This window comes from Polyodon spathula, chromosome 5, assembly GCF_017654505.1.
Source record: "Polyodon spathula isolate WHYD16114869_AA chromosome 5, ASM1765450v1, whole genome shotgun sequence".
In the NCBI taxonomy this organism is placed as follows: domain Eukaryota; kingdom Metazoa; phylum Chordata; class Actinopteri; order Acipenseriformes; family Polyodontidae; genus Polyodon; species Polyodon spathula.
The window spans coordinates 15922050-15948113 of record NC_054538.1 but is presented as its reverse complement, the minus strand read 5'-3'; the positions used below and the strand labels follow the sequence as shown (position 1 = coordinate 15948113).

The 26064-nt window shown below is 37.5% G+C and overlaps 1 protein-coding gene across 2 annotated transcripts in view; it reads left to right on the top strand.

Moving 5' to 3' along the window:
• The first annotated feature begins 464 nt into the window (after positions 1-464).
• Positions 465-26064, top strand: part of LOC121315614 (ATPase family AAA domain-containing protein 2B-like) — a 78597-nt gene continuing 52997 nt past the window's right edge. The window contains exons 1-20 of one of the 2 annotated variants that reach the window (XM_041249860.1): positions 465-697; positions 4493-4650; positions 4769-4818; positions 5438-5591; positions 6015-6111; positions 6398-6512; positions 6871-6999; positions 8262-8337; positions 8748-8849; positions 9643-9754; positions 10346-10461; positions 10970-11144; positions 13310-13398; positions 13669-13828; positions 14238-14328; positions 17537-17845; positions 18501-18651; positions 20497-20683; positions 23507-23692; positions 25509-25644. In XM_041249860.1, the coding sequence (XP_041105794.1) occupies positions 584-697; positions 4493-4650; positions 4769-4818; positions 5438-5591; positions 6015-6111; positions 6398-6512; positions 6871-6999; positions 8262-8337; positions 8748-8849; positions 9643-9754; positions 10346-10461; positions 10970-11144; positions 13310-13398; positions 13669-13828; positions 14238-14328; positions 17537-17845; positions 18501-18651; positions 20497-20683; positions 23507-23692; positions 25509-25644 (2707 nt within the window). In that variant the 5' untranslated portion in view covers positions 465-583. Of the gene's footprint in view, positions 698-4492; positions 4651-4768; positions 4819-5437; positions 5592-6014; positions 6112-6397; positions 6522-6870; positions 7000-8261; positions 8338-8747; positions 8850-9642; positions 9755-10345; positions 10462-10969; positions 11145-13309; positions 13399-13668; positions 13829-14237; positions 14329-17536; positions 17846-18500; positions 18652-20496; positions 20684-23506; positions 23693-25508; positions 25645-26064 lie in introns of both variants that reach the window. The other variant, XM_041249859.1, reaches the window with a different exon arrangement.

The following is a 26064-nucleotide window of genomic DNA, read 5'->3' as shown; positions in this document are numbered from 1 at the left end:
TACAATGAAACCAATTGTATCAGTTTATAAGGATATTTTACATGTATATTATATTTAGATAAAGTTACACCATACGCTACTGTACAGTGCCGCTCTTCACGTCACGGCAAAACTCTTTGTTCATATGGGTTTTATATAACTTAACAGCTGCAGGGTTTAAAGTCCTAAACCTGTTAAGTAACTATTTAAAGAAAAATAACAAATAAACCTTAATTCTATAATAATGCTGTGAAGATTAAGAACATAATCGGATGTGTCTCTCGCTACCAAACCAGGGCTGAATTATAATGACTACAAATGCGCAGCGTGAATTTGTAAAAAAAAATAAAATAAAATTGTAAATAACCAAAAGTTATGAATTTGTAAAAAAAACCCAAAAAACAAACAAACAACAAAAAACATATTTACGTGTATTTACAGGGAAAACTGACAACTGCAAACAGGGAAAAAGGTCCACTGAAAGCGGAAGTCCCCGTGTGTGTAGTTCTACCGACAGTAGAGGGATAACGAGAAGATAAAGAGAAATGGCGCCTTGGTACTCCACTCGCTAAGACATTGCAACATAAAGAGGACAATTACAAACATGGTGAATACCCGGAGGAGCTCCCTGCCATTGGCGCACAGTACCAACCATTACATCTCATCCAGGACCAGATCATCTGTCAGGAACACAACCAGTTCGGAGGAACACAATCATGTAAGACTTGGGGGGGTTCATTTCGGTATACTCATGATTTTGTTTGGCCTGCGGTCTGTTGCTTGTCTGCTCGCCTTTTGTTCCCATATATCAATTTTAAGCAAAAATATCGTCCCTTTTTACTGAGTGAATGTGGCTGCGGGGACAGGAGACAGTGGTTGCAATTCGCCCTGTGAGCTGCCTTGGTAAAATTTACTCGAGTCACCTGTGTAATTTCAGCAGCTTCTGTTTGAGTCTAAGTTCTCTTTGTGTAAAAAACTGTCTTGTCGGCTTCCCAGACAGTCTATAAGGACAGTCTGGGAAGCCTCGTCCCAGAGTGAGTAGTACAGTTCCGTGACCCATTATAGCAACGTTTCACCGGATCTCTGATAGCTGTGAAAAAACAAAACAAAAAACAAAACAAAAAAAAAAAAACGTTGTTAAGTTTTGTTTTGTCGGCTGTGTCAAATATTACAACACAGTGTGAAGATGGGGGAAGGGAAGCCGATCGTGGGTCGAGCTCCTCTTGTGGACAAATGTTGATATTGTCGGTAATTCCTGGAAAGTTTGCAATGCTTGAACTTTTTGTAAAGTTTTCGTGTCGTGTTAGTGATATGTATTGTTTTTATATAAGCGCAAGCTGGAGTAAATATATACAAAAATAAATAAATAAAAAAGTAGACATAATACACTTTGTGACCAAGGTTTATGGTGAATTAATTTGTAAATTATTTTTTGCATTACTGTACAGTCAGTTAATTGTGTACTATCAGTGATTTTGATGAATGTGTCTTTAAGTCGCGGGCTTTTTTTGTACACATTCTGAGTTGTTTTTCTTGATCAGCTGTGCAAACAACATAAGCAAGCTTTGGGAGAACAGGCCAATCGACATTGTAAATTTTTTTTCATAATGTGTTTTAGATGAGTTATACTGTTTAAAAGTAGCACTGACATAAAAACAACCCTTGAGCAATGCATTATAAATGTATTTCATTCCTCAACCCTCAGGTAGAATCTAAAGCAGTTAACACAAATGTATATACCTTTGGATGTCACTAATTGGGTACTGTACTGCTTTGTGCGACTGTATGGAGGGTACAGATGTACCAGTATCTGTTGGCAGCCCTGTTTAGGCATTATTGAGACAAATGGAATTCTTGACAGTTGTATCTCCTGCTTTTATATTTGTTGTAAATCTCTTCAATTGATTAAAAAAAAACAAAAAAACAAATCGTTTTGTGTTCTAACTGGAAATCATGAATTTGGCAGTGTAGTTTCTTTCAGAACATATATACAGCCTCCCTAACAACTATTACTGTTAAAGGGCTGGAATTATGTCCTGTGTTTTATACAGTTGAAGGGCGTTTGGAAACACCAGATTGCTTGTTGAGTTACAAATCAGTGTGTATAGTAAATGGTGCTTCACCTAGCAAATTGTCACCTCTCCTCCAAATACTGCACATTAATACATTTTTAAAGACCTATTACACACTCCCTGGTTTCCAGTGACCTGAATTTATACTTTGAAGCCAGCCATATCTACACACACACACATACACTCACTCTCTTTTTATCTTTTTATATTTATTTTCTGTGATCGTTTAGTTTATGGATAATCTTATTTACTTTTAAACAGATTAAATTGTTACAAAACAACTACTATTATTTAGTCCATTTGTTTTGATTCTGTACATGGTCTTGTAGTAATGCTAAAATATACACTGCCTTTTTTTTCTTCATAGATTTACTCGAACTCACCCTTTTAAAACCAATAAAGTTGTTACAAAAAAACGACTATTTCTGTTACGCCAGTGTGACCTATACAGCGATTTTTACGGTATTCCTGTACTAGAAAGTGCCTGGTTTCTTAAACACAAGTGGTGTAATGAGACTGAATTCTCATTAAAGTAAGTGAAAATAGAAGCTCTTCAAGAAACACTTAACCATATAGTGCAGTGCTGACGAGAACCCATAGAGGGTGAGAGGAAGTCCTGTACAAAGGCTCTGTGAGTGTTAACACAGCAAGTTGACTGCCCTGTTTCCATGACATTGAGTCCAGGAAGAGAGCTGCAGTGATTTATATTCAAACCCCAAAAGCCCCCAAATGAAAATAATGGGAAAACTGATCTGAGCTTTCATCAACCTCAACAAAACCTGGTAGCCTATTTTTCTATGGTATAACTGCCAACAGCAGTCAGGGGGAACCTCAGAAAAAAAAACATTTACTGAAATGCACAACCATTCACTAAACGTAGTTTTCAGATTGTGACAAAGAAAAAGAATGATCTGGAAATATCTAAAACATATGATACTGTGGTGTATTTAATATCAAATTAACTTACTGAAACTTGTTTTTTTTTTTTTTTTTTTTTTTTTTTTTTTTACTGAAACAATAAATGGTTACATGTACAGTAAAAAATGAGAGCTGGCTGTGTTACATGCTGTCCGATCAGGAGCCCACTAACACTGAGCATGGGAGCTGCAGCATGCAATTTCCCATATTACAACTGGACACAGTTAAAGGTGCAGTCACCAATTCCCTACACAACACTTGCAAAATATTTCAACTATAAAATGTGGAGTTCATTGCACTCACTAGTTGCATAGATTACCTACAGTGAGACAGCAAACAAGTGAGCACTAACATAAGACTGTTTTAGTATCACTTTAGTGTCTTAACAAGTTGTTGTTATATTTTAAGCAGTTGAATATGGTAGCAACCAACTTGCTCTTAGTGGCACCCAACAGTTGGCGACCACTTTAGCTCCTGGAGCCCTGTCTAGTCTGCTGGTTGACAAAAAACTAAACAAAAAAAAAACATAATTTTCTGAAATAAAGAAATAGTGATTATTAAGTTAAACTGTGTTGCTTCTTTCAGTAGCCAATCATTAGCCTTTATATATGACTCCTAAGCAGAATTACACAATATACTTTACTTGGGCCTTGACTTATGTTTCATGGCTTTGGTGCCCTGTACAAATGTGAACTGAAAGCCATTTTGGCCTAGCCCTGCTTGTTGCCAATTCCTGCCTTTAGATTAAGTTACCAGGGATGCTTTGTTTTTGTACACAAACACTCCCAGTTGTAGTTTCTGATAGTTCACGTTTACTTTTCATCATTTCATCATTTCAACTGTCCTGTTACTACAGATGTCATACCTCCCCCTTAAAGCCTGCTACTTGTGTTCACTAAAAAAATCTTGCTCCTATTACTACCAGCAGCAGACTGTTCTCAACAAAGGATAAAGAAAAAAAAATCAACTTGCATAACATAATCAGCTGAATAACTAGGCAGTTTTCTCAGTTGTTGGCCCATGGTTCCCAGTGATGTTTCAAGAGAATTTGAGGCATTATCTGCATCGAGGCGTGCCCTAAAATACTGCTGTCTTCAGTCACTCGGGGATCCAGAGAGCAAGAGAGAGAGAAAGTGTGTGTGTGTTTGCGTGTTTTATCCTTTTGTTTGTACCAGTCATGGGATGCCAGCTGGGAGCTGGTTCCTAGAACTTAGAGGCTTCGTGTTTAGAGGGCCACTGAGCCGTAAATTGTTGTGCTCGAGGCAAACTTTGCAGTAGCACATGAACCCTGGGACCGTGTGGGCGCATAGCTTGCAGTTGTGTACAAGACCCAGGTCTTTTGATGGATGTTAAAAGTACAGTGTGCTGTAATTGCCCAACAGTCAAAAGGATAAGTAGAGATTTGAAGTCTGTATTTTTGGAACAGCTTAACAGAAAATACATATGAAGCATATATTCCATTTTAGGTGTATTAAACCATGTGCCAGAAAGTGATGTCCTTCCTTCCATTCATCCATTTGCAGAAAGACCCAGACAGCGATGCTAGTTCCAGTGGTGCCCGCTTGTCGCCTCCGTCTAAACGCATTCGCAGGCACACAGCCACGGTGTCCAGTGACAATTCACCCAACCTCCGATCCAAAATGCAGAGGGAGGAGTGGAGTATCCACACGCGACAGTCCAGGTAATGTAAAACCCTGCAGACCTGCACAGCATGAGTCAGCTTTGCATTGCACCCAGTGCTGTCCAATGTGGTGTTCTCTGCGTATGTAAAATCCTTGAATGTTGCTTTTATGTTGCAGGTTGTCTGGCGGTGCAGGGGCTTCGTTGCAGAATGGACATAGCAGTTTATGTGAGTATTCAGTTCTATTTCAGTTATGATACAGTTTGGAAAAATGTATTTAGCTTTAAAAATCATATATGGAATGAATAATAAGGCTACATTTAAATTTAAGGCTTGCAAAACAGTGTCATAACAATCAGTCCCGTCTACACAGCTGAATCTTGGTACATACGGATATAATCAGACTTTAAATAAACTTTGACCTGCATGTGAAATGTAATTGATGTATTTTGTTAAGTTTTAAAAAATATGCGTTGCACCAGTTGTTATGAGTAACACTTAACATGTAGCTTCTAAGATATGTAAACTTTAAGACTGCATCAAGCAATAAAAAAATACAATAACAAATAATTCAAACATGTGCATGTTCAAACAGTACATTGCTGTCATTATTATAGTCTGTATTAAAAATCAATATTCCAGTACAAAAGACTGGCGACAACTAGGGTCCAAGTTAAGTGTTAACATCCAGATTTCTTTTGGGAGAAAGTCCTAACAATATATAACTAAACAGGCCCCAAAAAACTCCCCTTCTAATATCCCACAATCCACTGCATAAGAAAGGGTTAATTGATTTAAAGGGATTTATTTTGACTGGCGAGTGACTTTGCAGTACTTTGTGTTGCAGCTCGTATGGGTCATCCACGGAGGGGCGAGGGCAGCGGGGATGCAGACCACTCGCACATCAACGGTGTTCTAGAGGTCGGGAGAAGCCGTCCGTCCAAGAGGAACAGATTTGACACCTTGAATCAAAGCATGCTGTTTGACCGGCTCGTGAACAGGTACGTGCTTCAGTGTGGTGAGACAGACGCTGTAGGACTAAATCGAGCAATCACAACCAGTAAAACTGCACTCTGAAAATGAAAATCTGATGAATTAGGTTTGCAATATTAATATGTTCCGTGAGACTGTGTTTTTTTCACCAGGGTAGCCGTGTGATCAGTTTCCACTTTTGGATCTAAATTGTTAGCAAACACTCCATACTGGCTGACAATGTTTCCTTGATTTATTTTATTTTTCATTCCCCCCCCACCCCAAATTGAGATTTCTGTCAACTCTCACTTTTATCATTGGTGGACCAAGGCCCAGGGAGTTTAGTAGATGTGCAATTCAAAACGGCTCCAGACCAAAAAAAAAAAAAAATAATAATCAGGAGCAGTTCTCGAGTGTTTTTTTAAATGTATTTATTTGTTTTCTACTTCTAGTACTGCAGAGGCTGTGCTTCAGGAAATGGACAACATCAGCAGCATCCGACAGAACAGAGAGGTGGAACGGCTTCGCATGTGGACCGACACAGAGCTTGTAAGTTCTTGTCTTGATTAATTGTGATTGTAAATAAACAGCTGCCTGGTGGTGACATGAATGCTGCTGCACAGTTACAGGATCTAATGAGCATGTTTTTGATAATCTTCAAAAGCACCTTGAACTATTATTTAATCATTACAGAGAACAGGGTTGCAGGCATTTAAGTGTACTGTGGTATTCATACGTTTTGTTTGGACGCCAGTTTAGTATTCTGCTTATTGTTCAGTTAAGAATGGTGCTAATGATTGACTGGATTTACGATACCAGATTTTTGTATTTCCAGGAGAACATGGACATGTATTCAAGGGTTAAACGGAGGAGGAAGTCGCTAAGGAGGAACACCTCTGGAATCCAGCCTCATCACAAAGTAATGAGTGAAGCTGAGGGAGATGAGGGAGGTACGGAAGGTATTTTATCAGTTAGCTCTGTGTTACACTGTGCAAAATGTAGTACATGCAACTGTTCTGCTGCTGCTAGTCACTCTTAAGTTGATGGGAGAATAAGCAGAAGCACATTGTAGCCCTATTTTTATCTAATTCTCTTGGAGCCCTGTTGGGACCTAACGTTTTTATTAGTCAAGCATATAAATAAGTCCCTTGGGATCAACCATATCAGAATTGGCTGTCTGACTGATATTGCATGTCCCACAAGGATTTCATTTTGAGACAACGCAACTTCAGATTTGCCGTGTGCTTTTTATTGTTATCGAGCATTGGATTAAATGGTTTGTGAATGTGGCTGTGTTGGTTTTGACAGAGTCTCATGATGATGAGGAGGAAGACGATGAAGAAGGCGATGAAGCGGAAGAGCCTGAAGAGGAGAACGACCGGCCTTACAATCTGAGACAGCGCAAGACCGTGCAGAGATACCAAGCACCACCCATAGGTAGGAATCCCATAGGAGAACGAATGCAGCCTCACCCTGGATATGTGGGCCTGTAAATTATTTAAAAAAAAAAAAAAAACTCCGTTTTGAGACATTTAAAGAAAAAAAAAGAAACTGTACAAACATAATTTAGGTCTTATTTAACACAATGTAATCAAAGAAGCTAGAAAACTGTATCTCAAAAGTCTACTGGAAGCCTGTGTTGGAGTGTCACGCCCCTTTGTTTATAAGTGTTTTCTGTTGTATGTAGTGTGTTTAATGTTGGTGTTTTTGTATAAAATACACTGGATATAAATATGGGTTGCGAGCACAAGTGTTTAAAATGTATATTTTGTATTTAGGCGTGAGGATTGCACAGCACTTCACGTGCAAGTAAAATAATACGTGTGCACGGGGAATTGCACTTTTATTAATTCACATGCATTTGTACCGACACTCCAATTGAATCATTGAGTAACAATCGAGTCTCGGTACAGCTGCATAAAAGCTGCATGTTTTCACTCACTCTGGGTTGTGTGTTCGGTGAGTGGAGAATGGGAGAAGGAGTTTATTTGGGTTTTGAGAGCAATTGCTACAACATGCTGGAAGTGCCAGCACGGTACTTGTTTGTCTGTTCGTCCACTGCCTTGTTTAGTGTTGTCCATTTTGTTTACCTTTTTATTTTGGCCTTTGGTGCCGTGTCCTGTTTTTGTGTGTTTTGTTTAAACCTTTTTGTTTATTATTTGCAATAAAACTCTGGACGCCGTAGCATCACAGATTCACTGCATTCCTAAATGTTTAGAGTCTGCATTTCTGGTCTGACATCATCCCTACAAAGCCATCCTGTTCACAAAGCCATAATAGTACAATATTTCATGTTAGATTTAGAAATGTCACATTTTTAATTTTTTTGTCAGTTTTTCATGAGGTATATGGAAAACCACAAGGCAGTATGTAATTCATTATGTTAATGTAACATTATTCAGCAGGTTTCATTCAACTTTTTATGAAGCAAAATTAGTTATTTCTTAGGGTGTTGCACAACTTTTGTCCAGAGCTGTACACACCAATATAAGACTATAGTTAATTTTCCCCCACAGGGGATGGAATCCTCAGCAACAGCGATATAGTGGAAGTGGTCATACCTACCTATAGTTGTTATATATGTTAAACTTTTACATACATCTAAAAATCATTTTACAGCTGTGACAAGCATTTTATTTTTCAAAAACTGTGGCAACATTAGTTAAATACTAAACTTTATACATGTTTTTATTGCTCAGAGCCGACCAGTCGGAAACAGAGACAGAACACATTATTTGATACCCACAGATCTCCTGCAAGAAGAAGCCATATACGGTATGAGACCCCCCTTTGTTACAGATGATCGATTCCCTTAAGCTGCTTTAGTGATTTGTAAGGAGATCTATTGCAAAATAAGAGACGGCATCTAAGGCTGTTGAAATAAAATCTTATCTGCATGAATTCAATCTGTTAATGAAATAATGTTGAGAAATATAAACTTGACCTTCTTAGATGCAGAACAATGGCTCAAACAGTAAATAAAAATGCTATAGGACTTTAACCCCTGATCTTCTCAAATAAATTGGCTGCACTGCTGGTTCTCGGCACTGTATAGCATACTTTGAAAAAAACATTTGTACTTTTTATTTATCACCAATATATCTGCTTCCTATATCAGTTTTCTCTCCATTGATGTTTTATAAACAATGCCTGAGGTAAAGTTTGATTTTGTATCATTGGAGCAGGGTAAAGAAGCATGCTATTCACAGCAGCGACACAACGTCCTCGTCGGATGAAGAGCGCTTTGAGATGAGGAAATCCAAAAGCATGACAAGAGCACGCAACAGGTAGTGGTGTTTTAGGGGGCAGAAATCTGTAATAAGATACTTTTGCAGGATTTCCGCCCTGTGATGCTTTGGATAACAAATCTTTTGATGAAACTTTGCGGTGATATTTGTTGTAAGAAGAAATTTGGCGTGTGGTTAATGAACTGTGGTGGTTTACATTTTCGCTGTGCTGACACTAGATCCAAAACAGGAAATAAGTATGTAATGTATCAGTGACTTGACAGATATGATTGATTGGGCCTGTTAATCTGCTGCTGGTGTATAGTTAGCAATACAACCACGTAAAATGTAAAAACAAAAGTAATACCATAAGGAACTGAGCCAAGTAGACAAACATTCTGGCTAAGTAATGGAGTGTTTTTATTTATTTTATTTATTTCTTTTTGGTGGTGTTGGGGTTATCTCATGCTGATAGGAATTGATCAAAATAGTTGTCTGCTTTACCTAAATTCTTTGAAAAGTACAGTACAATTTTTTTAAATTCAACTTTTAGAATGATTCATATCACTTTTGTAATGTACAAGGTATATTAGAACAGATTTACTTCAGTTATTCCTTGTAGTTTACAGGTTCTGTACCTTCAGTCAGTTCTCCTCCATCCCAGGGACAGGTCAACAACCCCCATCCCCAGTGCCAGTGCATTTGAGATCCAGAAGCTCTCTCTTGTTAACAACAGTCTAAGTATCCTGGGTAGGAATGGACTAGTGGTACTGTACAAGGGTGAAAAGGGCTGGCACACTCCACTGACCCATTTTTAATAATTCATTCATACATTTTTGTATTTGCTGAACAGGTGCCTCCCTATGAACTTGAGACCACAACATCTGGCAAGTGGGGTCCTGCGAGACCGGGTGAAAGTAGGGGCCAGTTTAGCTGATGTAGATCCTATGAGTGTGGACTCCACAGTAAGTTTGTACACAGTGCTTTAACTGAATATCCGGTAGAATATAAATACAGGTACTGTTTTAACAAAGTGCTTGTCATGTACGTGATGTCCCAAAGTGCTGGCTTTCATAATTCACGTAGGTAGAGTTTCAGCTAAAAGGGCCGCTGCACATAGTAAACCTGCAGAATGAGCAGAGAGTGCTGGTGGGTTTGTTTGGCTTTGAAAACTAATATATAATGGAAGATTGCATTGACCCTTTGATTATTTTAATGAATCTAAGTTATTTATGAAGAAACCAGTAATTAGTCTGAACTTATGATGCAGTGATGCAGCTGTATAGCATTTTTATCTTGTTAGTTTCCTGGAAGGCTTATGTGCAGAGCAAATACAAAACATATATTACAATTATTTGTACTGCAGGCTATTGTGAGATTTCTGATGTTTGTATATTTCCGAATCTTGTTGCCTTTGCGTTTTTAAATCTTGTTATCCATACCTCCTAATAAAATCTTTCACTTGAACAAAGAAACCCTACATTGTGATTGTGAAGATGTGGTTCTAGCATTCTCATGGCCCATGCTTGATTTATCTCTCCCTTTGTTTTTGGTAGGTTCGGTTTGACAGTGTCGGAGGCCTGGCCCATCATATTCAGGCACTGAAGGAGATGGTGGTTTTTCCTCTGCTGTATCCTGAAGTATTTGAGAGGTTTAAGATTCAGCCTCCAAGGTTGGTTTAGCTAGAATAGCCTCTTGAAGGTGGAGTGTTGTCGCCCCTTGCCCCTCCCCTCTTTGGTTTCTGTTCTCAGTGTTGTACCCAGTGAAGCAACCACTCTGCTTCACCTGCTCAAACTGTTACACAAAATAAATATATATATCTCGCACACACACACACACACACAACTTGGCAGCCATTTTGTATTTATTTTTGGATTATTATGTGAGTGATTGGTGATCAATGTAAACTAGTGTGGTTTTAAAATTAGTGTAAGTGGATGGTTGCTGTAAAAGTAATATTGTGCTTTGTCACCTTTTTAATATACACACCTCCTTTTTATATTCCTACAAATGTACAATTTAGACCTGAAATTAGTGGAATTTAGGAAAATAGAAATCTAGTTGGCGCGGTCGCATGGAGGGGCAAATTCTTTGTATTTTTTTTTTCTCATTTTCTTAAGGAGAGAAAACAATGCGGACAATTAGCCCATTTGTTTTTCTTGTTTTCTTCCGCCCTCTAGAGGTTGTTTGTTCTTCGGCCCTCCTGGCACAGGGAAGACGTTGGTTGCTCGAGCACTCGCCAACGAGTGCAGTCAGGGGGACCGTAAGGTGGCGTTCTTTATGAGAAAAGGAGCCGACTGTCTAAGCAAATGGGTAGGCGAGTCGGAACGGCAGCTCAGGCTTCTGTTTGATCAGGTGTGTGTTCCCTGTACAGCCTCTTTGGAAGATTTTAGGAATGCTGTTTCCTGCCTACCAATATTGCATGATCGGATATACAAGACACTGAGGTCTTTTACATATCTCAGTCATAATGCAACTGCCTCCTATTTTTTATTTTTGTTTGTTTATTTTTAAATATCTGTAATACTTGTCTAGTTCTCTGTGTAAAATGTCCAGATCTTTGACCCAACCATGTATTGTATATTTTATTTCTTTATTTTTTTATTTTCTCAATATAAACCATGACAATTATCATATTGCAGTAATCTCTGGCTAAGAGAACACCCCATGGGAAGCACACCCCTCGGGAAGCAGGCAAAATGTTCTTATAGCTGAAGTATTCTCTAAGATGGAGTTAGCCACCAGACACAATGTGAATCCATAAATAAATACATATGTATTACTTGTCACGACGCAAGTGCATCGACATATGAAATAAACAGAATAAGTAAATGCAAAGTAATAGGCAAGTGTATGTTAATAAACTATAATAATAAAGTAACAGACAAACTAACATTAATAAAACTAAAGCAAAACAACATGGTCAAAAGGCTTAAATCAGCTGGCGGTTGTGTTTTGGGCTATCGCAATGGCAGAGGCAAATTTAATGGGCATTACTTAGTGTCAGCGTAACAATAATAAACTAACTGTCAAACTAAATTAACACAGCACCCCTACACGTGTTACAAAATGCAGCAATAATATACATGCACATTATTTAACAGAATGGTGAAGCAACTCACCAGAAAGGGAAACACTAAATTGCTTGGTGACTTATGTCTCATTTCCTTTTTTTTCAAGAGCTCGAACAATTTCCAACTTTGTGCAGCAAGAGAAACAGCGGTACATTATTCTGTTTGTTTACATGGCATTTTGTAGCGATGAGGTGCACTCGTGGCAATCAGAATACAAAACAATTCAATGATATGACGGCGGTTCTGGAAAGATTTAATAAACCAATCCGTGACTCTCAAGACACTCTCGCAATGACGCTTTTTTACTAAGCAGTACGATATACATTGTGAACAATCGCTAAAGCTGCTAAGAAGGTGTTCTTTTAAGCGAAGTTCCTGTTCCTTTTTAGCTGGAGCATTTACAATGGGGGAAAAATCTGTTGCACCACAAGGGTGTTCCCTTAGGCGAAGTGTTCTCTTAGGAGGCGTTCCTATACGTGGAGACTACTGTACTATTATTTGTATTTAACCAAATTGTCTTTAACCCTTTGCAGTCCTATGTCGGACCAGGTCTGACATTACAATTTTCGCTTTCCAGTCTGACATCATCAGAAAGGTGTAAAGCACAGGTCTCTAATTGTTTTTTCTCCGGAAAAAGCAGAGAAAACCTTTCAATGGCTGAGTGAGACCGATAGCTGAAAAAAAAGGGGCGTAACTGACAGCCCTATGCACCAAAGAGATAACACGAACATAAACAAATGAGATAGCTGCTTCTGCATCCAGCGCTCAAAGAATATCACAGACATTTGCAGAGCTTTTTGAGATGTTATAGTAATAAAATAATGACTTGAATCTCATTATTGAATAGTTTGGTGATTTAAAACGAGTGATCAGGAGAGGATGTATGAGTATGCACATCTGTAAAGAGGTACGTGAAAAATACAGCGAATGAGGGCTGGGCTGGAGATACAATACTGACTCCTTTTTCGATTCAGTGCCTTTTTAAACCTGTTTTACTCTGGGGGAAAAAAATATTTTAAACTGCGCATGTAAAATAAACAGCACGTGTGAAAATAAATTGGACCTGACGTGCCTGACAAGCGCTGAATAAATGGACTGCAAAGGCTTAATTCTTATACTAAAGTAATTCATTATTATATTTAATAGAATGTTTTCTAACCGAACGATAACTTATTTTCTCTACTTTTTTTTTTTTTTATGTAACTGAGAATGTACTGAACGGTAAGGTTTGACATGAGTAATGGCAGGAGAAGTATTATGATCTTTGTTCCTGAATGATTAATTTGATCCTATTAAAGCAATTCATTTGTGTTATACATGGGTTGGCCCTTGTTAAAACCTGGAGTTGCCTACTGTAAGATAAAGGTCAACGTCACAGCTGTTTACTTCCACAACACAGTTATCTGATGCATGAAGTCTCTAAGTGTTTCCGTTGTGTAATTGCAGGCTTATTTAATGCGGCCATCTATTATCTTTTTTGATGAAATTGATGGGTTGGCACCTGTTCGATCCAGCAGACAAGATCAAATTCACAGGTAATTAATTCCTTTTAACTTTTTGCATCTGGCTGTGAACAAGTAAATATTTCCAATCTGTTAGTTTTACACAAGATAGGTCTTGTTTAAAATAGCAACAGTCTCATTTTCTGTGTTAGCTATGGAATGACAAATATTAGCCAAATGTCATCTTTCTTTATATAACCAGACAAATTGGCCATTTGTCTTCATTTGGAAAGTGTGTGTGTGTCTATTCCATGAATGTGTGATGCCCATAAATTTCATGGAACTTTTTTTTCTGTTTTTTAGCTCCATTGTTTCAACGCTGCTAGCTCTGATGGATGGTCTGGATAACAGAGGGGAAATAGTTATAATTGGTGCTACAAACAGACTTGATTCTATTGACCCTGCACTCAGGAGACCTGGGCGCTTCGACAGGGAGTTTCTTTTCAACTTGCCTGATAAAAAGGTAGAGGCACCAACTTGCTGCCACAGCATTGTTTGCTCTGTGAAGAGGACAGTGTTCCATAGGACAGTGTTCTCTCTTAACTTGTGTATTTCAAAGTTATTTGATAGTGGGGTTAGAATTGCACTATTCACTTTTATTTTGTACTATTCACAATTCACCGTTACCTGCATTTCCCAAGGTATCAAAGAAACAAAAGTGTAATGTGCTTAGTTTACTTTCAGTAGGATGTTCCAATAACCCCCCCCCCCCACCCCACCCATTAAACTGGTAGAAAATGGGTATATTATAGTAACACTTCTCCATTTACAGCATTCTTAAGTAATTTATTCAGACAAGTTTAAAATGGTTTGAAAAGAAAGAAAAAAGGGTGCAGTGAAATAATGCATTTTTCCCACCTGTTTACCTTCAGGCTCGAAAGCACGTTTTACAAATTCATACCAGGGACTGGAACCCTAAATTAGCTGATGCCTTCCTGGTGGAGCTTGCTGAAAAATGTGTTGGTAAGGTTCAGACGTGCTACATCCATAACCTCACGTGCTCATTCATAACAACATTAATACTATTCCAAGTTTATTTAATAAATGTTTTGACATACTGCCTTTGACAGAGTTTACAGAGTGTTAGTTTGTTGACCTAAATGTGGTTTTATAGGAATGCATTAAAATAGTTATCTAATTAGGGGCAGTCCAATATTACCAGCTATTTCTGACAGTGTATAAAGTGTGTGCTGGTGTGTTTTTTTTTTCTCGAGCTTATCAAACAAAACTGTAATTGTGTACTTTAAAAACAATATGAACTAAGCTTACTCATTTCTGCTTAGCGGAAGTGAACCAACAACCCTGCGCGCTCTGGGAAAATTAAATTACTGCAGCAGTCATGATGCCGGAGAAAGAAGCTTGGCGTGGAATTATTTGGGATATCAACCAGATGACAAAGGCAGTCTGGTTGAAGGCGGACAGTCACAATGTCGAAAGCATTTTAAATGCCAGCAATGTATTGAAACATCTTTTAGATTGCCACCCTGATCTCTTTATCAAAGTTTACTTTTTTCTTTTTACTGTAGTTTCTTCCGTTCTTTTAGTTGATGTAAGTGAATCCCAGTGTGTCTTACCTATATAAAAAAAAAAAAAAGCACAGCAATGATAACAAATAAAACAGGAATGCGCTAGAAGCTGATCAAAAAGGAGCTTGTTTATTTCGTTATTACAGAGCATTTGCTGAAGCTGCAAAAATAGAATTTGCCGACCATGTGTCATTAAAACTCTACTGCATGTCAAAAATGTTAGCAGTGTTTTTTATGTTATTTGGATTTCATGTTAATCTGCATTTACATGCATGAAATGTGATAGCTGTGGAACTCCTGGTGGAAAGACCAGAATAAATCCAGACCTCATTGCCAGCATATTAGTTTCCCTACAGATTAGAGATGTGCGAACCGGTTCCTGCTTAGGAACCTGCAAACCGGATACAAATATCAAGGTCCGGTTCCAGTGATTACGATTTATGTTTTTAATAAAACTGATTATTAAAAAACATAAAACCATTAATCGACATGTTCACAGTTAGAAAAAAACCTAAAAAAACACGCACTTAACTAGAATATATATTTGAGTTTTTGTTGTCCTTGTTTTGGAATACTGACTGATCGCGGCTGTGATGAGTTTAGTTTGACTTATTTTTTGCTCTGTGATTTGTTGTCTTTGTAGTGGTTTTTATGTGAATGTAGGACTAGTGCTTGTTTATATAAGATGCCCCCCTTCTAATCACACATTGACATACGGATATGTTTTTGTAATAAATAGTTTGGGAACCGGAATCAGGCTCTATTGACAGCTACCCGGTTTGGACCGGATTCCAAAAATCTCCTCAAATACTACAGATAACAGGATCAGTGTGACACTTCACCTGTAGAGGAAAGCACAGGGCCTATAAAGCGTCCAGGTCATACTGCAAAAGTCAGCAGATGTAGGTGGCTACAGTTTCAGTATGAAAGCAATATAAAGCACTTAGTTTGTTATAGTAGCCAGCGTGGTTGTCTTTTGTCTAATTTACTCTCTTTGCAAGATTTAACAACCAAATGAGCATGATGGGCCGAATGGCCTCCTCTCGCTAGTAAAATGTCTTATGTTCTTATTTAAGGTGCACTGGGGTGTTGTTTTGACAGAGGCATTTGGCTTCAATATGCTTAAACAGAATTCTGTTATACTAGCACCTAGAGGAAGGCATCTACATTAGTAGCCTGTTTTGTTTTACAAATGTAACATTTAAATAAAGTGCTTACTGGTAACTTGAATTTTCCACTGTTGAATTGCATATATTAGCATTTTTAGTAAAACAGTTCTTTGTCAGAAGTGTGTTTTGTTTTTGTTTTTTTTTTAAATCCAGTGAACTAATTTTATAAAATTATTTGGAAGTGGTCATTTTCAAAGTATCTAACACTATAAATATGTAAAATGAACGCATAATGTTTAAAATTAAGGAATATTATGGTTGTATGTATTCCCTAATGTAATACATTACTATGTTAATTTAAAAAATACATGTTTTTACAGTGTACATAAATCAGTTAGGCTAACCTAGTTTAGCATTATACTGTCTTTACTTGTTTTACTTTCTAAAAGATTTTAGCAGTATAGATTCATGGAGGTGTTATGCTGTATGTGACTTTTTAAAAACATAATAAATGTTACAAACACAAGGAGGTCCATTTGGCCCATCTTGCTCATTTGGTGGTCTACTATCAAGCCATTTCTTGAAGAACCCATGTGAATCAGCTTCCACAACAGTTTCATTTTTTCATTCCTTGCTCACATTTTTAGGGCACTTTTAAGATACCCCTGTATGTAAAACATCTGCTTCAAGGAAAGTATGTCTGTGTTTTCTTATATATAACAGATTCCTTGCAATTGGGGTATTTGCAGCTGGCTGAAATGCCACAGTTCTCTTTTTATATGTAAGAAAATTGTGTCTCTTACACTAAGTGTTGCTCGCTCTTGCCAGTTTTATTTGAATTTCATATTCGGTGGCAATGACCTTTGAATACACTGGAATAATGCTACATAAAACAGCAAGCATTCCACGAAGCTGTAGCATTATTAACTGCGTATTGGCCTCTTATGCACTTTGTACTTACTTGACATGTATTGGACATAAAATCCAAAGTATATTGATAGTATCTAATGTCATGATACTGTGCATGGTATCGTATCGATACTCCCTAAATTAAGTATTGCAGATCACTAGATGAGGTTATGGGCTGTGTGTGCTTGCTGAATTTGCTGATCGTTTTTGATAACCTCTTAATGATGGAGATCTTAATTTTACGAAAAAAAAAACCGTATGTTTTAGCTGTCTTTTACTTTTTAAATAAAAGCAGTATTTTGCTGTCAAAACTTACGTAAAAATATGATGATAATGTTAGACACAGCACCACTTGTATTGAAGGAGGTTGCTGTATGGAACTAACATAGCGCCCTGGTCATGAACCCATAGAACTTCTGGGTTTCCTCTCTGAAAGTGTTACTTTAAACACATTTCTTAATTCTGCAGTTGGTTTCAATGCTTTCATCCAAATAGAGTAATGGTGGCGCAGCGCAGTGTGACACATAGGTATTTTGTCATTCTTCTGGAAATATTGCATATTTTAGCATGATTTATTTATTTATTTTTATTTGTAATTTTTGTTTTTGTTTTAACATCTATTTCCAGGCTACTGTGGAGCTGACATCAAAGCACTTTGCACTGAGGCTGCCTTGGTCGCCCTTCGTCGGCGCTATCCCCAAATTTACGCCAGTAGTCAGAAGTTGCAGCTTGACGTCTCCTCTATCGTTCTCGGTCCGCAGGACTTTTACTATGCCATGAGGAGCATTGTGCCCGCGTCGCATCGTGCCCTGGCGCCCCCGGGGAAAGCACTGTCCTCTGTCATCAGGCCTCTGCTGGAGAGCACCTTCAATGGAATCCTGGTCACTTTACACAGGGTGTTCCCCCACGCAGAGCTCTCACAGGGCGACAAGAAAGGTGGTCATTGCTCTTAACTTTCCATCTGCTGTGGCAATGCACAGTTTTGTTGTTGCCGTCTCATGCTAGGAGGGTGTACAATGAAATGTGACAGCAGCGTGATGTATTCTTTCAACGTTTTTTAATTGGATGAAAAAAATTAGCAAAGTGATACTGGGATGGAAATAAGACTCTTATTTGCATAGCAGTTTTACCCGTTCCAGGTTTTACTACGCACTGGACTAGCCACAGTTGATAGATAACGAGCTCAGGTGTGTCTTATTAAGCATGGTAAAACCCGGAAGATCAAACTGCTATCCATCCCTGTGATAACTCTTTATTACTGTTTTAGAATTTTTACAACTGAACTTTTAAATAACAAGTGCCCTGCACTAGTTTTTGTTTTTTTCAGACTTCAGTTAATAAATTACATGTCTGAAATATAAAGTACATTTGTTTTCTTTTCCTCATGTAATTTGGTGTTAAATACAAACAAGCTTGTAATACAGAGTAATGAATGCATTCAGTCTGTGTTTCCAGTAGCAACATTTTTTTAGGAGTGCTGTATATAACAATTTGTACATTTTTATTGATTTATTTATTTTTGCTTCCTCACTTTCTTTTAGCCATACAAACTAACTGTATTTTCAAACTATTTCCCCCTCTCCCAATACAGATATTGTTAGTGAACGCTTGGAAGATGACATTTACAGCGATGATGACAATGATGGTGCTCCATCAATTTTTGATGCTGATTCGCACTCTGGCTCTCCAAAGAAACAACAGCCTTCAGCAACTGCACATAAACCCTTCCTTCATTTCACAGTGTGAGTATCGGTTCAAATGCAGTCCCAGCAGTGTTCCCTGCTGCTCCACATAGCCAGAGGGTGATGCAAACTTGCTTACAATGGCAGTAACAAAACATCCTCCTGAGATTTTCATGCCTTCTAGGATCCTTAAATTACATAATGCTTGCAGTAAACATTTTACAGCTTGCATCACCCTTGACAAATGTCAAAACGAATAGCATTCTGTAAAATGCACGTTTAGAGATACCGGGGTTCTCCCCAGAAATTCTGTATAGCTGGGTGGAAAAGCATTATAGCCTGGAGCATTTTTAACAGAAAAATAAATAAAATTGCCTTACCTTAAATATATAAAGACAAAGAATTTCAATAAGAAATTGAATAATCCACCTAATTTATACACAGACTATATTCTCTGATCCTCTGCAATATGTTGTGTGCTTCTGGCAGAGCTTACACATCATACCACCCAATTCCTTGCTGTAAAAAAAACAAAAAAAACAAAAAAAAAAGCAGCATTCCCCCCCCATAACATCATACCCACTATCGCAGTGTTTATTTTATTTTAATCGCTGGCCCCTCTTGCGTTTCTTCCAATTCGGTCTCTACAAGTTGCTCTTCGTTGACTATATCAGGCTGCGCTTTTTCTATTTTTTACATTTTTTCATCATCCATTTCAGTTTGGTCATTTCCATATTCATTGTCACTGTTTTTGCTTTGAAAGTAACAGGTTATTTATTTATTTATTTATTTTTAGCAGTCATTAACATTCCAGTTCTCAAAATGCTTTAATGGAAAGCCCACCCCTTCCACTCCCCGATTGGTTAAATGTAGTGTCAAGATGTAAAACAGCAACACAACTGTCATGTGGTTGCGAGATTTCTTCTCCCACCACATGCAAGTGATCTTTTCTGCAACCAGCGCAATCAGTCCTTATCATTTTGTAAAGGAACAGTAACGCCTGCAAGATGGGCGGCTCTGTGTAGTTGTAAAAAATGTTATTCATATTTGTTTGTCTCCGAGGTTGGTCTTTGTCGTCTGGATGGCTATTGCCAAACTCATTGACCCGATCTTTTTAGGGGTGATTTTTTTTATCGTTTTCGGCATCTTTTAAACAGCTTATTCGGTGGTAACAACGCACTGGATACTGAGGTAAACTGCAGCAACATTTCAACATGAATGCGACAGTGCTCCTCATTCAACCTTGACCTCTACACTGGAAGCAGTTTTAAAGCAAAGTTGCCTGTGTTGATAATTATATAATAAGTACATTGATTTGGTTATCAAACAAACAAAAAAAAAAAGCCTTGCATTTTTTTTTGCCATGCACCAAGTGTATAAGAGAAAAATTCTCCGCCAGCATAGCAAATCTGTATTTTTCTGCGTTATTCCACAGTCAAATTCAGGTAAAACGATTTTAGCTTATCATGGCTGGACAATGTCATCTTGACCTGGAGCACAGTTCTAATTTATTCATATAAATATTATTTCTAAATCAATTCCTTTACCTGTTCTTGAGAGAACTGTTCAGTTTAATAACCCAGTGGTGCCATCTTGTGGACATATTATGAAATGCCTTTTCAGAAGAATTCAAACGCAAACAGTTATTCTGTAAAATAAATATTGTTACAGACCTATTTTTTTAAACAGAATTTAACTATTTCATCTCAACCTGCTCAAAACACAGAAATACTGAATGGAAGAAATACTTGACTGTTATTCATTTTATCTATTATCTGTAATAATAAAAAATAACAAAAATAGAAAAGAAAATTACATAATAAATGTTCCAGACAGTTTGCTGAGACATGACCAGGAGGGAGTATGTGCCTTACTGTGCCCCAGTAATTTCTGTTTGTCCTGTAGGTCAGCCTATCGCCAGCCAACTTCCTACCGACCTCGTCTGCTTGTAGCTGGAGACAGGGGCTCTGGTCAGAGCACGCACCTCGCTCCAGCCATCCTGCACAGCCTGGAGAAGTTCTCCATGCACAGACTAGATCTGCCTACACTGTACTCTGTCAGTGCCAAAACCCCAGAGGAGTCCTGTGCACAGGTGAGCACAAAGCTTTGCATCACTCCCCCCAAACCTGCATTTCTCACTCACCTTTTATTGCACATTGGTGCGAGAGAGAGGTTGTTTTTTTTTTTTTTGTTTTGTTTTTTTTTTTAACAAGAATTGCAATTAAATTTGTCTTTGCAATGAAACATCATAAAGTCAACCAATTCGGATACAATTCAGGTGTAAGTATGTGAGAAACAGAATCTGCAATGGGCTGTGGGGTGATGTAATTCTTATCCTCCCTTATTCATCTAGCTCGTTACAGATTCTTAATCTTCGTATGGTGCATAAGTCTAGTATGATTTGTATATGAATAAGGTTCTTATTTATTAGTGGAACAGGCAAGTATACCTCAAAGGGTTTTTGTAACATTATACCTGAAGAAATAAAACAGTATTTATGGGTGTAGGTACTTTAGTTAATACATTACATAGGTACTAGAAGAAGTGGTTTAGTGTTTTATGTTTAATTTATTTAATGGTTTGCAGAGAACAGCATGAGGTTTGGCACACAATCTTTCTAGAGGTACAAAAGTAGCTACTGAGGCTCAAGTGTAACAGCCCAGTCTACGAACAACAGAATCCTAAGATACTGTGATATTCTATAGCTCAGACGCTGCCTTTTCTAGAAGGGCTCATAAACCCTTTTTTTAAATTAAAAAAATGTAAACACAGGATAAAGAAATCACATATTTTAGATGTAAAGTGCATGTATTTTTTTCATGGTATTTCACAATTAGATTGACTATTTTAGATTTTTAATTATTAAAAGTTGAAAAAAAAAAAAAAAAAAAAAAAAACCCTGCATACTTCAAACACATCTGAACAGCACTGTATTTGTGCAGTAACTTTAATTAATCTCTTTGTGTATCCTAGTTGCAGTTTGCTGTGAGAAGAACATAAGATTTGAAATTACTTTTGTACACATTAATTATGTAAGTGGCTTTACATGCATTTTGGCTGCTCACATTTAAGTCTGTAAATTACTTTTTGTCAATGTTACATGACTGACTGAAAATCTTAATACAAATATATTCAATTTTCATGAATATTGGATAATTACATTTTAAAGCTGTTCTTAAATAAAGTTCACATGTAAAGGAAAAGAGCGAATAAACATTACTTGAATGCGGTTACATTAAAAAATAATGCTGCAGGCTGGTATTGGGAGTGTAATGCCTTTTTTAATTTACACACCTACAGTAAAATTCTAAAACTGCATAAAGAAATCTTGCTCATTTCGCTTTCCTTCTGCAGTGTGCTGAGTGGCTTGGATTTAGATTTACTTCAAAGCTTTTTTTTTTTTTTCTGTCGGAAAATAAATTAAATGCATCTGAAGTAAACAACTAATTAGTTAAAGCTTTTCTCTCTCATTAGGTATTCCTAAATGCAGACTATAGGCATTAAATATACTCTCCTAGTTTTTGAAATTCACAAATAAAAAAAAAACAAATAAAAAAAAAAAAAAAAAAAACAGATGACTATTTTATAAATAAGCAAGTGTGGTACATACAAGTGTGACACTTTTTTGCCATTGGTCAGTTTCTCAGACAAAGGCCGTTGCCACGCCTTTATAGAAAACCACAGGCAGATTATTGAAATGTTAATCGCACATATTCTGTATTCAGAATTGCCTTTGTTTGTTTTTTTCTGTCTTTAAACTTTGTGAAAAATTCAGAAAAGTAAAAAAAAAAGAAAATAAAATCTTAATTCCCAGAACCCTTTGGAGAGCACATTGAAATAAAAGGGGTCTGTCTGTTCAAAGTGTCTCTGGCACCCTGCAGCTCTCAACCGGTGATGACCTGGCTTGGCTTGACTTGAGCAAGCCTGCTGTGGTCTGCTGACTGCAGAAAGATGGCAGTATTGATTTTTGCTTTGGCTTTTAATTTATTCTGCTGCACTCAGCAGTGTTATAAAATACCAAAGTGGCCTGATGAACATTACTATGACTTTAACATGCTGGATGAAAATGTTCATGCTGTAATGATTGCATGTTACGAGTACCATGCAAACATTCCCTCAGTTGAGCATATGGTAGGATTGCTGTTCTTTTTTTGTAAATGCATAATTAAATGAAATACCACAACTGTTTACAGATGTAATGATACAATTACAGACTGGCTTTAACAAAATTGAATTGAACAAATCAAACTGCTTCCTGATTCTGAAAAAAAAAAAAAAAATGTCACGTTTGAATATAAGGAATAAAGAAAACAAAAATAACTGCCAACCCTGCCTTAAATTTTGAATAACATATTAAAGGTTATAATTCAGTTAGCTTCTCTGATACTGTAACTCAACAGAAGGATAAAAACTGTATAACAATGTATATGAAGCTCTGTGGATTTGTACTAGATTGTGGTAATATCCAATTTGTGCTCTGGTGAGGCAGAGTTACCAGTAACCTTATGAAATAAGTTCTAAGTGTAGGTGGCACTGTTTCATTACTTCTGTCAACCCTGTTAGGTGTTCTGTTGTAGATTAGCTTTTCTGCCATGTACCTTTTTTATTGCTCCTTTTTTGTTGTGTACAGTTGAAACAAACACTTGTCTGTGCCATAGAAAGCCCCCTTGTAACATGAAATAGAAAAATGAAATGTTTTTGTCATGTTTCCTTGTAGAATCAAAATTGGATTATTTTACGTGAAGCTTAAATTCAGCACAACATGTTTTATACTGCGTAGATTGGTTTTGTAGGCCATTATTGATCCCCAGGACCAGGTGCAAGTCCACTACTACGACTAGTTCAGCATTACTATTTTGATTACTGCATTTTCCCCTGTTTTATATCAAACAATGTGGGGTTTTCTGTACCCCAGGTGTTCCGCGAGGCACGCAGGACCGTCCCGAGCGTGGTCTACATGCCCCAGATAAGCGAGTGGTGGGAGGCCGTTGGTGACACGGTGAGAACGACGTTCCTGACCCTACTTCAGGACATCCCTTCCTTCTCGCCAGTCCTGATCCTGGCTACCTCGGAAATCGCTTACAGGGAGCTGTCGGAGGAGGTAATGCTTGCTTAAATGCTTGCTTCTCCACTTCTAAGGGTTTCAGTCCTCCATAATAGAGTTGTTATTTGCAAAAAAAAAAAAAAAAAAAAAAAAAAAAACAGAAACAAAGAAACCTCATTTGCATACATAGCCAGAAGTTTCCTGTTTTATCCCTTGGCTGATTCGTAGGGTTCCAACAGCCCCACTGTCTGGAAGCACCACCCACTGAGAAGCTTGGGATTCCAGTTGCTTTCGGCTCGCCCGCTGCCGCTGCCTGTCAGTGCCAGCGCCTTGATCACCAGTGAGCTTTGGGATGACTAGTGCGCGGGTCTCAATCGCATTTTTTTTTTTTTCCTGACCTGAAGTGCTTTAAGAAATACCTTTTGCTTGCTATTGGGGGCAAATGGGAAAGAAAGAAAAAAAAAAATCTACCTTGAAAAGTCTTTGAAGTACAGGGAACTGAAGGGATAATTTGGTGTAAAATATCTCTTAGTTATGGGTCTATAGTAACTTAAACTGTTAGCTACGTTTATACATGAGCATTGTTACTACTGCTGTGTGCTCTGATTCTGACAGATTCTACTTTGAAACTTGCCTGCACTTTGTAACTCTATGAGACAGTTATGCATGCTCCTACTTCTACTGTACCTGCAAGTTGTAATAAATGGCATATATTCTGAGTGGCATTTTATTCCACTAGTAACGTGGTACAGCAAGCTCCTATAAAGCAGACATTTTTCATCATGGATTTAGATGTATGATAACCATTTTGTGGGAAAAAAAGCATACAAAAAACACTTTTTAAAAAACAAATTTCCTTATGCGGACTTTGTAAAGAATTCAGTGCCAGCAGCACGTTGTGTGTGTGCACAGGGATCCATAAGGAATATGATTGTGCCTGTATCAGAGTGAGGTAAGCTTGTGCCATAGTGTGATCCCACTTCAGAGATTTGCTTGCGGGTACCTAGAACAATGAGGGATTAGTGACAGTACACTCGGGAACTGTGACAAATGTCAATCATGCAGGCAGTTATTGAAATTATCATTAAAATAAACCAAGAAATACATGTAGACATACATTATTGGGATGACTAAGATAACTGACAGCTGAAAAATGTTGAGGGAATCTAAATTTAAGACCTGCATGTGAACTGTAAACCACCTGCATGGGGACTGTATTTCTGAATAATATTCAACTGTAAACCACCAGCATGGGGAGTATTTCTGAATAATCAACTGTAAACGCCTACATGTGCGTTTTCCTGGTGCAACGTCCATACAGTTGCCTATAATCCAACTATGTATAAAACACTAACTAGTAGTATATGTAGTAACATGTGGGAGAAAAAAAATACTTTTAAAGTCTATCAGTTGTCTTCATGATAATCTCACAGCCACCTGCACAGCTGGTATACAGGGAGTTATACTGCAGAATGGTAACTGTAAAATGACAGTCAAGTGCTGTTATAGTAGGATTACAGAAAAAAATAAATGCATATAGTAAGGGACAGTCAGACCTGTAAGAGGTTTGTAATTTTCTTTTTAAATGTTAGGTTCTGAATTGATATTGTTTGATTCATCGGAAATATTAGAAGTTTGAATTAGAAGAGTGTCACTTTGTACAGTTGCCATTGTTCTCTGTACTCTGCTCTGTCACAATTTGCATGTGATGTGACGCTAAGTGTTCAAGCCAGGGTAAGTTGTCCTCCCATACTACAGTCTGCTTTATGTAGAAAAGTATGGTGGGTCAAAACATATTTTTTTGTAACGGTAATGATAATAAAAATAACTGCAAAAGATTTTATTTTGAGATTCCAATGGTCTTTATTGGCAGTTGAAATGCATCTTCAGGAGCAGGTATGGCGAAGTAGTCAGTCTGAAGAGACCAAGCGAGGATGACAGGAGAAGCTTCTTTGAAGACTTGATTGTTGTACAAGCAGCCAGACCTCCAGCACAAAGGAAAAAAGCAGGTATGAAAAAAGTCATGCAAGCACACACCTACTAGAGCGTATGATAAATAGAGGCGCTTACATTAATGCTGTCATTGGTGCTAACAAATCTGCCAATGTTCAGAAATGGTGGAAAACGTTTGTGTATTTGAATGCAGACCTGTATTTTGTTTGTGTAGTTTAATGCCCACCATAAATATATCTTCAGGCTACATCTTTCAGAACTGGGGCAATATAACACTGTTTTGTATTTTTTGTTAAGAGTCCTGTATGCACGTTGGTGATTTTAAGGTGAAAAAAAGATGTACCTACCAAACAAAACCAAGTTAAAATTGGATACCAATTCTAGAGATATAAAAATGCTATTATGACTGCCTAAAATGTTTCCTGTTATCTGAATAAGCTAGCCCCTGGGATCACAAAAGGGTCTTTATTTATTTT